The 15,137-nt window shown below is 41.9% G+C and overlaps 1 protein-coding gene, 1 non-coding gene and 1 pseudogene across 2 annotated transcripts in view; 2 read left to right on the top strand and 1 right to left on the bottom strand.

Moving 5' to 3' along the window:
* The window catches only part of HEATR3 (HEAT repeat containing 3), a 39,474-nt gene extending 31,884 nt beyond the window's left edge, over positions 1 to 7,590 (top strand). Inside the window, exons 14-15 of the mRNA XM_027513674.1 lie at positions 2,371 to 2,547; positions 6,823 to 7,590. Coding sequence (XP_027369475.1) covers positions 2,371 to 2,547; positions 6,823 to 6,945 — 300 coding nt within the window. The 3' untranslated portion in view covers positions 6,946 to 7,590. The remainder of the gene's footprint in view (positions 1 to 2,370; positions 2,548 to 6,822) is intronic.
* A 2,429-nt stretch (positions 7,591 to 10,019) lies between these two features.
* LOC113875354 overlaps positions 10,020 to 15,137 on the bottom strand; it is a 49,994-nt pseudogene continuing 44,876 nt past the window's right edge.
* Positions 10,817 to 10,921, top strand: LOC113876876. Its single transcript, XR_003506614.1, has one exon. It is a non-coding gene; the product is annotated as a small nucleolar RNA U13 (small nucleolar RNA).

Genomic DNA, 15,137 nt, shown 5'->3' with positions numbered 1-15,137 from the left:
ATAGACCTAAGTGAGAGAGCACGGCTGTATCAGTCTGTACATGTACACACATACCAGTGAGCACGTGTAGGTGTAGTCTCTTCCCAACCCTTAAGACTCTCAAGTCCAAGGCCCACTTTAGAGGAACAGCACATTTTTCTCAGGCATAACGTAAGATTTCCAAAATGTTTTTATTTAGTCACATTTTCAAGCATGAATGAAAGTAGAAAGCGCAGTGAATTTTGTACAGCCACCAAGCCTATTTAACAGTCATGAGTTTTCTATCATATGTACTTAAAGTAGTTCCTCTGCTGAATGTGTTAAATTAATGACATCCTGGTATTGTGTCCCTGTTATTCCATATGCACGACTTAAAAACACAGTTTTTTTGTATCAGATCAGATCAGTCGCTCAGTTGTGTCCGACTGTTTGCGACCCCATGAATCGCAGCACGCCAGGCCTCCCTGTCCATCACCAACTCCCGGAGTTCACTGAGACTCACATCCATCAAGTCAGTGATGCCATCCAGCCATCTCATCCCCTGTCGTCCCCTTCTCTTCCTGCTCCCAATCCCTCCCAGCATCAGAGTCTTTTCCAATGAGTCAACTCTTCGCATGAGGTGGCCAAAGTACTGGAGTTTCAGCTTTAGCATCATTCCTTCCAAAGAAATCCCAGGGCTGATCTCTTTTTGTATAGCCACCATTATTATGCCATACACAATTATTTCTTAATATGTTTAATACGTGGTCCATATTCAAATTCTTCCAGTTGTTCCCAAGATAACTGTTTATAGACTGTCTGTTTAAAGCAGGATCTAAGTCGGGTCTCCATGTTGTGCTTGGTTTGGGGTCTTCGAAAAGACCCTGATGCTGGGAGGGATTGGGGGCAGGAGGAGAAGGGGATGACAGAGGATGAGATGGTTAGCTGGCATCACCGACTCGATGGACATGGGTTTGGGTGAACTCGGGGAATTGGTGATGGACAGGGAGGCCTGGCGTGCTGCGATTCATGGGGTCGCAGAGTCAGGCACGACTGAGCAACTGAACTGACTGCAGTCTCTCTTCATTGAGGGCTTTGCCCCGTCTAGTACCTCCCATACGCCGCCTCTTTCTCCCGCAGCTTCGGGGTCAGTTGGCTCCTAGTGTTCAGCCTTGCTGATTTGTCCTATTGCCTCCCTGTGGCGTTAAGTTTGTTCCTTTATCTTCTGAATTTCCTGCAGAGTGGAGTTTAGATCTAAAGGCTAGGTTAGATTCAGGTTCAACTTTTTCAGTAAGACTACTTCATAGGTGATGCTGTACATTCCATGTTTATATAGGATATTAAATGTATTTATTATTTATATTTTTGGCAGTGCTTGGTCTTCGTTGGTGCGTGTGGGCTTTCTCTAGTTGGAGTGAGCGGGAGCAACTCTTCGTTTCAGTGCAGACTTCTCATTGCAGGGCCTTCCCTTGTTGCCCAGCGCGGGCTCTTGGGCACTCGGGCTTCAGTAGCTGTGGCTCCTGGGCTCCGGAGTGCAGACTCAGTGGTTGTGGCACGCGGCCTAACTGCTCCCCAGCATGTTGGATCTTCCCGAACCAGGAACTGAACCTGTGTCCTCTGCTTTGGCAGGCGGATTCTCAACCACTGTACCACCAGAGAAGTCCCAATGGGATATTAAATTTAAATACTCTCCTAGAGGTTGTCTTGCCCACTTAAATTTAGATGAGAAAATGGAAGTCCAGAGTGAGTAGCAAGGTCCCAGAGTCACCCTGTTATTTACAGGAGAGCTGTATTTCAGACTCAGCATTTTCACTCTCTCACCCATAATAACAGGTGTGCACATTGCCCTTAAAGATGTAAACGGTGAAGCAAAACAACCAAAATAAAATAACTTTACTCTTGACCAGTTCTTCAGATTGGGAATAGTTTGTTCCTATAGCTAGCTAATCATAAAAAAAATGAGTGGATGTTAAAAATCATCACAGTGAAGCAAAATGAGATTGTATGTTCTTTATTTTTTTAATGTCGGAGTGTTTCCTCATATAATTTAAAAAGAGTTTTTGTTTGTTACTGATAATGTTTATATGCATTTGACACCATGGGAAAAGCCTTCTTGATGGAGATAGATAGAAGGGAAAATCTAATAATTTCCAGTGTTAGTCTTTCATAGGTCATTTATGGATCTTAGTTCACTAATATAAACTAAGGTTTTGAATTTATCTTGCTTACATTATACTTGGTATTTTTGTAAATATATGTTAAGTCTTTAGTCTTTTAAAAATGTTAACTTTTCCCCTAGCACTTGTATGTAAAACTTTATGCGTGAATTGTTGTCACATTTAGAGTTAGTACTTATTTTGAAAACTGACTTAGAATATTGGACGATCCCTTGCTGTGTTTTGTTTTCTCCAGACCATCGGGTACTCTCTGCTTGAGGTTGCCACCAAAGACCCCTGTCTTGTGGTAGCAGGGGAGGCCTTGGATGCCCTCTTTGACGTTTTTGCAGACGGTAAAGAAGCTGAAAGGGCCTCAGTTCAAATTAAATTGTTATCTACTCTGAAAGAATTCCAGCCAGTCTTCAAAATGAAGGTATGTAACATTTTATTTGGCTTCCCTGCTGGCTCAGTGGCAAAGAGTCCACCTGCCAACGCAGGAGACGTGGGAAGATCCCCTGGAGAAGGAAATGGCAGCCCACTCCAGTATTCTTGCCTGGGAAATCCCATGGACAGAGGAGCCCGGCGGGCTTCAGTCCGTGGGGTTACAAAAGAGTCGGACACGACTTAGGGACTAAACAACAAATGGTTTATTTAGAAATGCTGAAGTCTCAGCATTCTGTGGGACAAGGGTGTGTGTGGTTCCCTACTTGCAGTCTTGGTGATTCATACAGCACTTCAGCCCCAGTTCTGTGTAAATGCTTGTCGGCTGAGTCAGGGCGACTGAGCCCTTTCTGTTGAATCACTGTGACTTGAGCTAAAATGGTGTGGACAGGTTCCTCTCTCTGCGGTGGTTTAGCAATGTTAACGATGCTTATGTGTAAGCACTACAGTGTGGCCTGCAAAGCACTTTCAGAGACAGTGTTAAATTTATTTTATATCATGTAATGCCGATGTTGTAGGCTGGCTTCATGTGTTTCCCTTTGGTCCTTTGAAAAACAAAAAGGCAAACAAACTCCAGCTGGTCTGTAATGGAGCATGCAGCTACCTTCATTTGCCTTTTTATCGATCGATCGATTGATTCATCAGAAGCATCAAAGCTAACTTGGAGTCAAAAAGACAATTAAAAACAACTGTTTTGGTGGTTGGGGGAAAGCAATGGGAAATTTTAAAAACAGACTTTGATCACATATTCACAAATTTAAGTTGGCCAGTTCTCCTCTTATCTAAATCCATATATTTCATTTCGAGAAATAAAAATATTTGTATGTTTTGACTTTACATTTTGAATTAAACTTTCACCTTTAAATCTCTGTCAGGAAAGTAGAGGTTTTAATGGAAAATTAGCTTACTTTTGTTGCTTTCCAATGTGTATTTCTTTTCTCTAAGAAGCGTCAAAGGCAGAATTCAATTCCCATAGGCAGAACTCTGTGACAAGTTTTTAGGTAAAATGATTTTATGTCTAGAAATGTAAACTTTTTGAATTTTTTTAAGGTGTGAAAAATAGTTTTCTTTTCCAGAAGAAAAAAACATAGCCACACATGCCATGCACATTCTCACAGATATATCAGTGTTCATTTAGGAACATTAATAACTGGTTTGTCTTGTAACATTTTCATGTTTTGACATCTTACATTTAAAAATATAGTAATATAGCGGCTGACATTGAGTTAAGCTTCACTAGTAAGTGTCTTTAGTCTTGAGGGGGGAAAATTAATCAGTTTACTCTTAATTATGCTTTGTTTAAGCCCCTAGTTTTGTTGGTTTGGGTTTTGTTTTGTTTTGAGATATAATTGACATACTGCAACATGGTGTTAGTTTCAGGTGTGCAGCGTAATGATTGGATATGTATATATATTGCAGAATGGTCACCACAATAAATTTAATTAACATACATCACCATACATATAGTGTTGTTAACGGGAGTCACCTTGCGTTACATCCTCAGGACTTAGTTCTCTTACACAGTTGATCCTTGAGTGACACTGTGCAGATGCACTTAAACACATGGATCTTCTTCTGTGGTAAATGCTGCAGTACTGTATGATCTGCAGCTGGTTGGATCGGTGGCCAGCAGTGAACTTGCACTTGGATTTTCAACAAGGGATAGGGACGTGGCCCCCCAACCCCTGCAGTGTTCAGGGATCATCTGGAACTGAAGGTGTGTACCTCTGGACCACTTTGACCCATTTCACCCTCCCCACACGCTAGGGGGGTTATTTTTGTTTTGGGGTGGCTTTTCTTTGTTTATTTTCGCTGCTCGGCCTCTTAGTTGGGGTACACTGGATCTCGGCCTCTTAGTTGGGGTACACTGGATCTCGGCCTCTTAGTTGGGGCACGCTGGATCTCGGCCTCTTAGTTGGGGTACACTGGATCTCGGCCTCTTAGTTGGGGCACGCTGGATCTCGGCCTCTTAGTTGGGGCACGCTGGATCTCGGCCTCTTAGTTGGGGCACGCTGGATCTCGGCCTCTTAGTTGGGGCATGCTGGATCTCGGCCTCTTTGTTGGGGCACGCTGGATCTCGGCCTCTTCGTTGGGGCACGCTGGATCTCGGCCTCTTAGTTGGGGCACACTGGATCTTCTGTCTCCGCTGTGGCATGCAGGATCTTTAGTTGCAGCAGGTGGATCTAGCTCCCTGACCAGGGATCAAACCTGGGCCCCCTGCATTGGGAGCATGGAGTCTTAGCCACTGGACCTCCAAGGACATTCCCTTGGTGTTTATTTTTTAAGCAGTGAGAAGTTTTATTCCCACGTGTTCCCAGCCTGCCTCATGGGTAACCAAACCAAATGGTGTTTCTCTGCACAAAGACAAATGCACGCTAGTATTTTTCCCCTTTATTATCCAACGATAGCATAATATATTCACAGCCTTGTACTTCATGCACTTTCATTTCACACTGTCTCCTAGAGACATTTCTAAACCAGTACATGGAGGGTGTCCACATTGTTCTTAAAGGTCACAGGCCCTCTAAACCTCTGAAAAAGGAGTCTGAAGGGAAAGGAAAATATCTCCTTTCCTTGCAGCCCCTGGGAAGGCAGATGTGGTTGAGAGTCATCAGACTCTGCAGAAGCAAATGCTTAGAGAGCAGTTATGTAAACTGTGAACTAGGAGAATAACCCCTCATCTCTGGCACGTCCATTGTTTGATTGATTTGCCTACCTAGTATGCATTGCAGTGATGGTGCTATTTAACTGAGTGTTTTTCTTTTCTCAAAGCTCTAAAGCCCTGATGAAGTGTCTTTGTTAGCCAGAATGGCAGCATGCAGTTTTTTATATGACTGTCTTTTGTAAATGAAACCACAGTTGCATTAAAGGCTGTTTGGTTTATATTTAGCCCCAAATTGCATTTAAACACAGCACAATGCATTTTACTAAAGAACTTCTCTAGAGCAGACATCCTCAAAAGTGCCCTGTATCAGCAGTGCCAGCATCACTTGGTAACTTGTTGTAAATGCAAATTCTCAGGCCCAACACCAGACCTACCAAAAATCAGAAACTATGTGGACCAGCCTTGTTGTTGCTCAGTTGCTCAGTCATGTCCAGCTCTTTGTGACCCCATGGACTGCAGCATGCCAGGCTTCACTGTCCTTCACTATCTCCTTGAGTTTGCCTAAATTAATGTCCATTAAATTGGTGATGCCATCCAACCATCTCATCCTCTGTCATCCCCTTCTCCTCCTTCCCTCTCTTTCCCAGCATCAGGGTGTTTTACACTGAGTTGGCTCTTTGTATCAGGTAACCAAAGTATTGGAGCTTTAGCAGTCTGTTTTTTAAATAAGCCTTCCAAATGGACTTGCCTGGTAGCTCAGCTAGTAAAGAATCCGCCTGCAGTGCAGGAAATCCCAGTTTGATTCCTGGGTCGGGAATATCCCCTGGAGAAGGGTTAGGCTACCCGCTCCAGTATTTTTTTGGGCTTCCCTGGTAGCTCAGCTGGTAAAGAATCCACCTGCAATGCTGGAGACCTGGGTTCGATCCCTGGGATGTGAAGATCCCCTGGAGAAGAGAACGGCTACCCACTCGAGTATTCTGGCCTGTGTAGTCCACAGGGTTGCAAAGAGTCAGACATGACTGAGCAACTTTCACTTTGACTTTTCCAAATGCTAAAATTTGAGAACCACTGCTCAAGATTAGAGGTGAGGGTTAGTTCGTATACCATAATACTCATTCTTTTTAAAGTCTACAATTCAGTTTTTCAGTATCATTTGAAAGGTGCACAGGATTTCCCTGGTGGTCCAGTGGTTAAGAATCCACCTGCCAGTGCAGGGGACACGGGTTCAATCCCTGGTCTGGGAAGATCCCACGTGCCAAGAGGCAACTATGCCCATGCACCACAACTATTGAATCCACTCATTGGAGTTACTGAAGCCTGTGCACCCTAGAGCCTGTGCTCTGCAAAAAGAAAAGCCAGCACAATGGGAAGACCATGCACCGCAACTAGAGAGTAGCCTCTACTCACTCCAACTAGAGAAAGCCTGCGCACATCAGCGAAGACCCAGCACAGCCAAAAATAAATAAAAAATAAAAGGTGCATGATCTAATTTATCTTGGTTACAGCTCATGTACTGTGTTCCATCACCTTGGAAGTGAAAATGTTCCACCAATTTCTGGCAACCGTTTGTTCTAAAAATAAATACACCCCAAATTAAATGCTTTCTTATTTAAAGGAGTTAGTGGTAGATACCAAAAATCTCATATGATATTTTTTTGGCAGATACGAAAAGAAGGGAGAACTAAATACAGTCCAGATCAGCTGTGTGTTCTTGACAACGTGAAGATGAATTTGAGAAGATTTGTCGCTTATCAAGAAACTGTTGAGAAAAGACTGACTACTTGAACCTCTGAAAGAGACCAGTCCTCACCCCAGAGTTTTCAACATTGAAGAATACTAGATGGTTTCCTTTTAGGGTGTTTCTTCTGAAAGTCATTTTTTTTTTTTAATGATTTGGTGTTCTGTGTGTTAATTTGAAGTTGATGAAAACTCCAGGACATATCAGGAACTCTTTTGAAGCTCTGGGATCTGTGTGGCATTTCTAGTGCTCTCAGGTTTCCGGCATGTTTTAATCACTGGAAACCCAAAGGTTGGAAACGCTGCATCTCAGGTGCTTCTTCATGAGCAGTGAAGACACTGCCAATCATGTTTCCCTGAATTTTGCAAAAGAAAATCCAGAGCATAACTTGGGTGCTCTTTTAAGCCAATATCATTTTATAATAACTAAATATTTAACTGAAATGTGAAAACATGCTTTATAACTTTTTTTGGTATGAGATCTATCAATTATGTCTGCCTTTCATGATGAGGGGAATGAGTTGGATTCATATTCCACTATTTAGTAGTCTATACTCCTCGCTAATGAGGCCATTGTCACTCTCTGTACGAAAGGATCTGATCCGTCGATTTGTAACATCACTCCTTATTTAATCTGAAATGCAATCACAATTGGGAGAATATGTTTTTTAATAAATAATTTTAAAATTGAAAGCTTTGTGTCTTGCAAAATCTTTTTAAAATGCCAGATAATCCTATTCCTGGGTGTCTGCTTGCTAATGGATTTTGCTTTGAATATATGTGTGCTGTTAAAAACAAGATTTATAAAGGGAGGTGGGATGAACTGGGAGATTAGGATTGACATATCCACTATTGATAGAATGCATAAAATAACTCATGAGCGCCTGCTGCATAGCACAGGAGACTGCTCGGTGCTCTGTGGTGACCTAAACGGGAAGGAAATAAAAGAAAGAGGTGTATATGTAAACACACAGCTGATTCACTTTGCTGTACAGCAGAAACTAACAGCAATAAAGCAACTACTCCAATAAAAATTACTTTTTAAAAAAGGACATCTTAATTCCTCGAGTCTCCAGCATCGCTATCGTGTCCTTTGAGAAGCAAGTGGCAGGTGGATCAAAGGGAGGGAGTTTCAGTGCACGTCACCGAGCGCGGCCCCTCTCCCAGGTCCATTGTCTGCCCACTTGCCTGATCAGGGGAGTTGGAGACTTGAAAATTTCCCTCCTGTAGATCTCAGTTGATCTGTTAAAAGGCCCCGTACCCAGCACAGGACTTCAGTTAACTCACATCCATCACCTCACGTGGTTATATTTTTTTCGCCTTGTGGTGAGACTCTAGGATCTGCTTTCTCAGCAGCTTTCAACTGTACAATACGGTATTAACTGTAGTCACTATGCTGTACGTTGCATGCCCAATAATTTACAATTGGGAGTTTACAGACTTACACCTTTTGACTGCCTTCACCGATTTTGCTTGTCCTCCAGCACCCAACCCTGGCCCCCGCCTCAGGCAACTGACAGTCTATTCTCTCTTCTCTATGCGTTTGGTTGTTTGCGTGGTTTTTAGGTTCCACGTATAAGTGAGATCATACAGTGTTTGTTTTTCTGTGATCTATTTCACTTAGCATAATATCCTCAAAGTATATCCTTGCTGTCGCCAGTGGCAGGATTTCTGTCTTTTTTCTGGCTGAATAATACCCCATTGTGTACATGCACTACGTTTTCTCTCTCCATACCTCCACTGGTGGACATTGAGTTGGTTTCCCTGTCTTGGCTACCATGAGTAAGGCTGCAATAAACATGCAGTGCAGCTGTCTTTTTCTGACAGTGATTTTGTTTCCTTCAGATCTATACCTAGAGTTGGAATTTCTGGATCATGTGGTGGTTTTATTTTTAATTTTCTGAGGAACCTCCCTACTGCGTTCAATAGTACCTACACCAATTTACTTTCCCACCAATACTGCACAAAGATTCCCTTTTCTCCACATCTTCACCAACACTTTATCTTTTTGAAAATCATTCTAGCAGGTGTAAGGCTCATTGTGGTTTTGAGAGACAAATTCTTTCAATGAAGAAAAGTTTCAGAGTTCTCGAATATGCATCGAATATTTAAAGCATATATTCATTTTCAAAGAGAATAAAATTTCCAATTTTGTCATCTTTCCCACACTTTCTAACCCATAAACGTGAAATATCTAGCACAGGGCCTAGTTCATAGTAGGCTCTCGATAAATTTGTCAAATAAATGTTAGTGATTTTCTGTCTTATTAAGCAAGCTTGTTGCAGTTGTTCAATGTAGAATCATCCTATGGAACAGTAGAATGTGAGTTATTACATTGGAAATGTGCCATCCCCCCAGTTTTTTAGGCTCTGAGGCATTAATAGTCTGCATTGCTATCATTTAATTTTACTACTCTGAACAACAGGAAAGATAGGAAAAGATTAAATGTACAGCTGTTTATATTACTAGCTCAGTAAGCATATGAATATTATTCACACAGCACAGCAAAATAGAAACTATAGTTTTTTTCCTGAAGGAAAAAAATTGCTTTAACATAGTTATTTGCAAATTATCCAGAATAGTCCATTAAAAAGATACACTGTTTTAATAGCTGAAATATTCAAGCTCATGTGACAGCCTTTGTTCTAGAAGGTACCTTTAAGTGTCCAGCCTGCCATGGCATGCTATCCAAGGAAATAAAAATCACTGCTTTAGTTCTCTTTTTCTGTAACATGGAAACTCATTTTAAGATAGAATTGATTTTGGAATATTAGTCATGTAATTACATTTCTTTATCTGCAGTCTTATCTTTTGCCTTTAGTCTTTCAAAAAAATACCTCTGAGTTATCAAGATGGAGCAAGTTTCTTATCTCTTCAGCGTTCCTGTTCATACAGTTCTGTTGTCGCCTTGCTCCCTGCCTTTTTGAAATTGCATGGACCAATACTTGATTATACAGGCAGACCTCAGACACACTGCAGATTTGGGTCTAGACAACCACATTAAAGCAAGCATCACAATAAAATGAATCACGAATTTTTGATTTCCCAGTGTATATACTGTACTATGGTCTATTAAGTGTGCAACACCTTAATTTTCAAATACTTGATTGCTAATAAAAATGCTACCCATCATCATCTGAGCCTTCAGGGAATTGTAATCTTTTTGCTGGGAGAGGGTCTTGCCTCGATGTTGATGGCTGCTGACTGATCAGGGTGGTGGTTGCTGAAGGTTTGAGGTGGCTGTGGTAATTTCTAAGTCACCAAGGAAACATCCATGGCCTCTTTCGCAAACAAGTTTTCTGTAGCATGCAAAGGTGTTTGATAGCATTTTATCCACACAACTTCTTGCAAAATTGGAGTCAATCCTCTCACACCCTGTTCCTGCTATGTCACCTAAGTTTTTACTGATCAATGAGAAGAACTCCTCATCCATTAAAAGTTTTAAAATGAGATTGCAGCAATTCAGTCACATCTTCAGACTCCACTTCGGATTCTAGGTCTCTTGCTATTTCCACCACATCTGCAGTAACCTCCTTCACTAAAATCCTGAACTTCTCAAAGTCATGCATTAGAGCTGGAGTCATTTTCTCCAAAACTCCTGTTAATGTTGCTATTTTGACCTCTTCCCATGAACCGTGAATGTTTTTAATGGTATCTAGAATGGTGAATCCTTTCTACAAGGTTTTCAGTATATTTTGCCCAGGTCCACCAGAGGAATTGCTATCTCTGGCAGCTATAGCCTTATGAAATCTATTATAAGACTTGAAAGTGAAAATTACTCTTTATCCATGGACTTCAGAATGGGAGTTGCATTAGCAGGCATGAAAACAGCATTAATCTCATTGTACATTTCTGTTAGAGCTCTGAGTGACCAGGTGCATTGTCAATGAGCATTAATATTTTGAAAAATGTTTTCTAGATCGTTTTGTAGTTCGTGAGCGTGACGACTGGGTGTTCACGCTACTGTGTGACATGTGCCTCCCTGCAAACCTTGTTACGACACCAGCACATTACCTGTCTGACGTGGAAAAAAAATTTTTTTTTCTGAGCAGTAGGTCTCAACAATGAGCTTAAAATATTCAGTAAACCATGTTTTAAATAGATATGCTGTCATCTAGACTTTATTGTTTCACTTGCAGAGCACCAGTAGGGTATATTCAGCATAATTCTTAAGGGGACGAGGACTTTAGGAATGAAAAAGGAGTATTGGGTTCAACTTAAAAGTCACCAGCTATATTAGCCCCTAACAAGAGAATCAGCCTGTCCTTTGAAGCTTTGAAACCAGGAATTGACATAACCTCTTCAGCTATGAGTCCCAGATGGCATCTTCTCCCAGTTTAAGGATGTTTCATCTCTAGAGAAAATCTGTTGTTTAGTTTAGCCACTTCCATGAATAGAGGAGCCTGGTGGGCTGTAGTCCATGGGGTCACAAGAGTTGGACATGACTGAGTGACTGAACACACACACACGTGCACATACACACACTCACCCCTCATTAACTATGAGCGCTAACTCTTCTGGGGGACTTGCTGCAACTTCTACAGCAGCACAGGCTGCTTCACCATGCTTTTCATGTTATGGAGATGGTTTCTTTCCAGAAACCTCGTGAACCAACCTCTTCTACCTTCTAACTTCCTTCTGCAGTTTCTCACCTCTCTCAGGAGTCACAGAATTAAAGAAGGTTAGGGCTTTGCTTGGGATTAGGTTTTGGTTTAAAGGAATGTTGTGAGTGGTTTGATCTTCTATCCAGATCACTAAAATTTTCTCCATTTCAACTATAATGCTCTTTGACCTTATCGCTCATGTGTTCACTGAAGTAGCACTTTTAATTTCCTTCAAGCCCTTTTCCTTTGCATTCACAACTTGGCTAACTGGTGCAAGAGCCTGAGTGTTTGACCAGTCTCTGCTTTCACCTGACTTTTTCACTGTTGTTATCGTTCAGTCACTAAGTCGTGCCGACTCTTTGTGACTCCACGGACTGCAGCACACCAGTCTTCCCTGTCCTTCACTATCTCCCAGAGTTTACTCAAACTCATGTCTACTGAGTCAGTGATGCCATCCAATCATCTCATCCTCTGTTGCTGCCTCCTCCTCCTGCCTTTAATATTTCCTAGCATTGGGATCTTTTCCAAATAGTAGGGTCTTCTCTACTGATCTTAATCTAACTTTTGATTTAAAGTGAGAGATATGTGACTCTTCTTTTCACTTACACACTTAGGGACTAGTTCAGTTCAGTTCAGTTCAGTCTCTCAGTCGTGTCCGACTCTTTGCAGCCCCATGAATTGCAGTACGCCAGGCCTCCCTGTCCATCACCAACTCTCAGAGCTCACCCAAACTCATGTCCATCGAGTCGGTGATGCCATCCAGCTATCTTATCCTCTGTCGTCCCCTTCTCCTCCTGCCCCCAATCCCTCCCAGCATCAGAGTCTTTTCCAATCAGTCAACTCTTCTCATGAGATGGCCAAAGTATTGGAGTTTCAGCTTTAGCATCAGTCCTTCCAAAGAATACCCAGGGCTGATCTCCTTCAGAATGGACTGGTTGGATCTCCTTGCAGTCCAAGGGACTCTCAAGAGTCTTCTCCAACACCACAGTTCAAAAGCATCAATTCTTCGGTGCTCAGCTTTCTTCACAGTCCAACTCTCACATCCATACATGACCACTGGAAAAACCATAGCCTTGACTAGACGGACCTTTGTTGACACAGTAATGTCTCTGCTTTTTAATATGCTACCTAGGTTGGTCGTAACTTTGCTTCCAAGGAGTAAGCGTCTTTTAATTTCATGGCTGCATTCACCATCTGGAGTGATTTTGGAGCCTCCAAAATAAAGTCTGACACTGTTTCTACTGTTTCCCCATCTATTTCCCATGAAGCGATGGGACCAGATGCCATGATCTTAGTTTTCTGAATGTTGAGCTTTAAGCCAACTTTTTCACTCTCCACTTTCACTTTCATCAAGAGGCTTTTGAGTTCCTCTTCACTTTCTGCCATAAGGGTGGTGTCATCTGCATGTCTGAGGTTATTGATATTTCTCCCGGCAATCTTGATTCCACTTGTGCTTCTTCCAGCCCAGTGTTTCTCATGAGGTACTCTGCATATAAGTTAAACAAGCAGGGTGACAATATACAGCCTTGACGTATTCCTTTTCCTATTTGGAACCAGTCTGTTGTTCCATGTCCAGTTCTAACTGTTGCTTCCTGACCAGCATATAGGTTTCTCAAGAGGCATGTCAGGTGGTCTGGTATTCCCATCTCTTTCAGAATTTTCCACAGTTTATTGTGATCCACACGTCAAAGGCTTTGGCATAGTCAATAAAGCAGAAATAGATGTTTTTCTGGAACTCTTCTTGCTCTTTCGATGATCCAGCGGATGTTGGCAATTTGATCTCTGGTTCCTCTGCCTTTTCTAAAACCAGCTTGAACATCTGGAAGTTTACGGTTCATGTATTGCTGAAGCCTGGCTTGGAGAATTTTGAGCATTGCTTTACTAGCGTGTGAGATGAATGCAATTGTGTGGTAGTTTGAGCATTCTTTGGCATTGCCTTTCTTTGGGATTGGAATGAAAACTGACCTTTTCCAGTCCTGTGGCCACTGCTGAGTTTTCCAAATTTGCTGGCATATTGAGTGCAGCACTTTCACTGCATCATCTTTCAGGATTTGAAAGAGCTCAACTGGAATTCCATCACCTCCACTAGCTTTGTTTGTAGTGATGCTTTCTAAGGCCCACTTGACTTCACATTCCAGGATGCCTGGCTCTAGGTGAGTGATCACACCATCGTGATTATCTTAATCGTGAAGATCTTTTTTGTACAGTTCTTCTATGTATTCTTGCCACCTCTTCTTAATATCTTCTGCTTCTGTTAGGTCCATACCATTTCTGTCCTTTATCGAGCCCATCTTTGCATGGGTTCCCTTGGTATCTCTAATTTTCTTGAAGAGATCTGTAGCCTTTCCCATTTTGTTGTTTTCCTCTATTTCTTTGCATTGATTGCTGAGGAAAGCTTTCTTATCTCTCCTAGCTATTCTTTGGAACTCTGCATTCAGATGCTTATATCTTTCCTTTTCTCCTTTGCTTTTCACTTCTCTTCTTTTCACAGCTTTTTGTAAGGCCTCCCCAGACAGCCATTTTGCTTTTTTGCATTTCTTTTCCATGGGGATGGTCTTGATCCCTGTCTCCTGTACAGTGTCATGAACCTCATTCCATAGCTCATCAGGCACTCTATGTATCAGATCTAGGCCCTTAAATCTATTTCTCACTTCCACTGTATAATCATAAGGGATTTGATTTAGGTCATACCTGAATGGTCTAGTGGTTTTCCCTACTTTCTTCAATTTAAGTCTGAATTTGGCAATAAGGAGTTCATGATCTGAGCCACAGTCAGCTCCTGGTCTTGTTTTTGCTGACTGTATAGAGCTTCTCCATCTTTGGCTGCAAAGAATATAATCAATCTGATTTCGGTGTTGACCATCTGGTGATGTCCATGTGTACAGTCTTCTCTTGTGTTGTTGGAAGAGGGTGTTTGCTATGACCAGTGCATTCTCTTGGCAGAACTCTATTAGCCTTTGCCCTGCTTCATTCCGTATTCCAAGGACAAATTTGCCTGTTACTCCAGGTGTTTCTTGACTTCCTACTTTTGCATTCCAGTCCCCTATAATGAAAAGGACATCTTTTTTGAGTGTTAGTTCTAAAAGGTCTTGTAGGTCTTCATAGAACCATTCAACTTCAGCTTCTTCAGCGTTACTGGTTGGGGCATAGATTTGGATTGCTGTGATATTGAATGGTTTGCCTTGGAAACGAACAGAGATCATTCTGTTGTTATTGAGATTGCATCCAACTACTGTATTTTGGACTCTTTTGTTGACCATGATGGCTACTCCATTTCTTCTAAGGGATTCCTGCTCACAGTAGTAGATATAATGGTCATCTGAGTTAAATTCACCCATTCCAGTCCATCTTAGTTCACTGATTCCTAGAATGTCAACGTTCACTCTTGCCATCTCCTGTTTGACCACTTCCAATTTGCCTTGATTCATGGACCTGACATTCCAGGTTCCTATGCAATATTGCTCTGTACAGCATCGGACCTTGCTTCTATCACCAGTCACATCCACAGCTGGGTATTCTTTTTGCTTTGGCTCCATCCCTTCATTCTTTCTGGAGTTATTTCTCCACTGATCTCCAGTAGCATATTGGGCACCTACTGACCTGGGGAGTTCCTCTTTCAGTATCCTATCATTTTGC

This window comes from Bos indicus x Bos taurus, chromosome 18, assembly GCF_003369695.1.
Source record: "Bos indicus x Bos taurus breed Angus x Brahman F1 hybrid chromosome 18, Bos_hybrid_MaternalHap_v2.0, whole genome shotgun sequence".
In the NCBI taxonomy this organism is placed as follows: domain Eukaryota; kingdom Metazoa; phylum Chordata; class Mammalia; order Artiodactyla; family Bovidae; genus Bos; species Bos indicus x Bos taurus.
The sequence above is the reverse complement of the archived record's forward strand: the minus strand, read 5'-3'. Positions and strand labels throughout refer to the sequence as shown.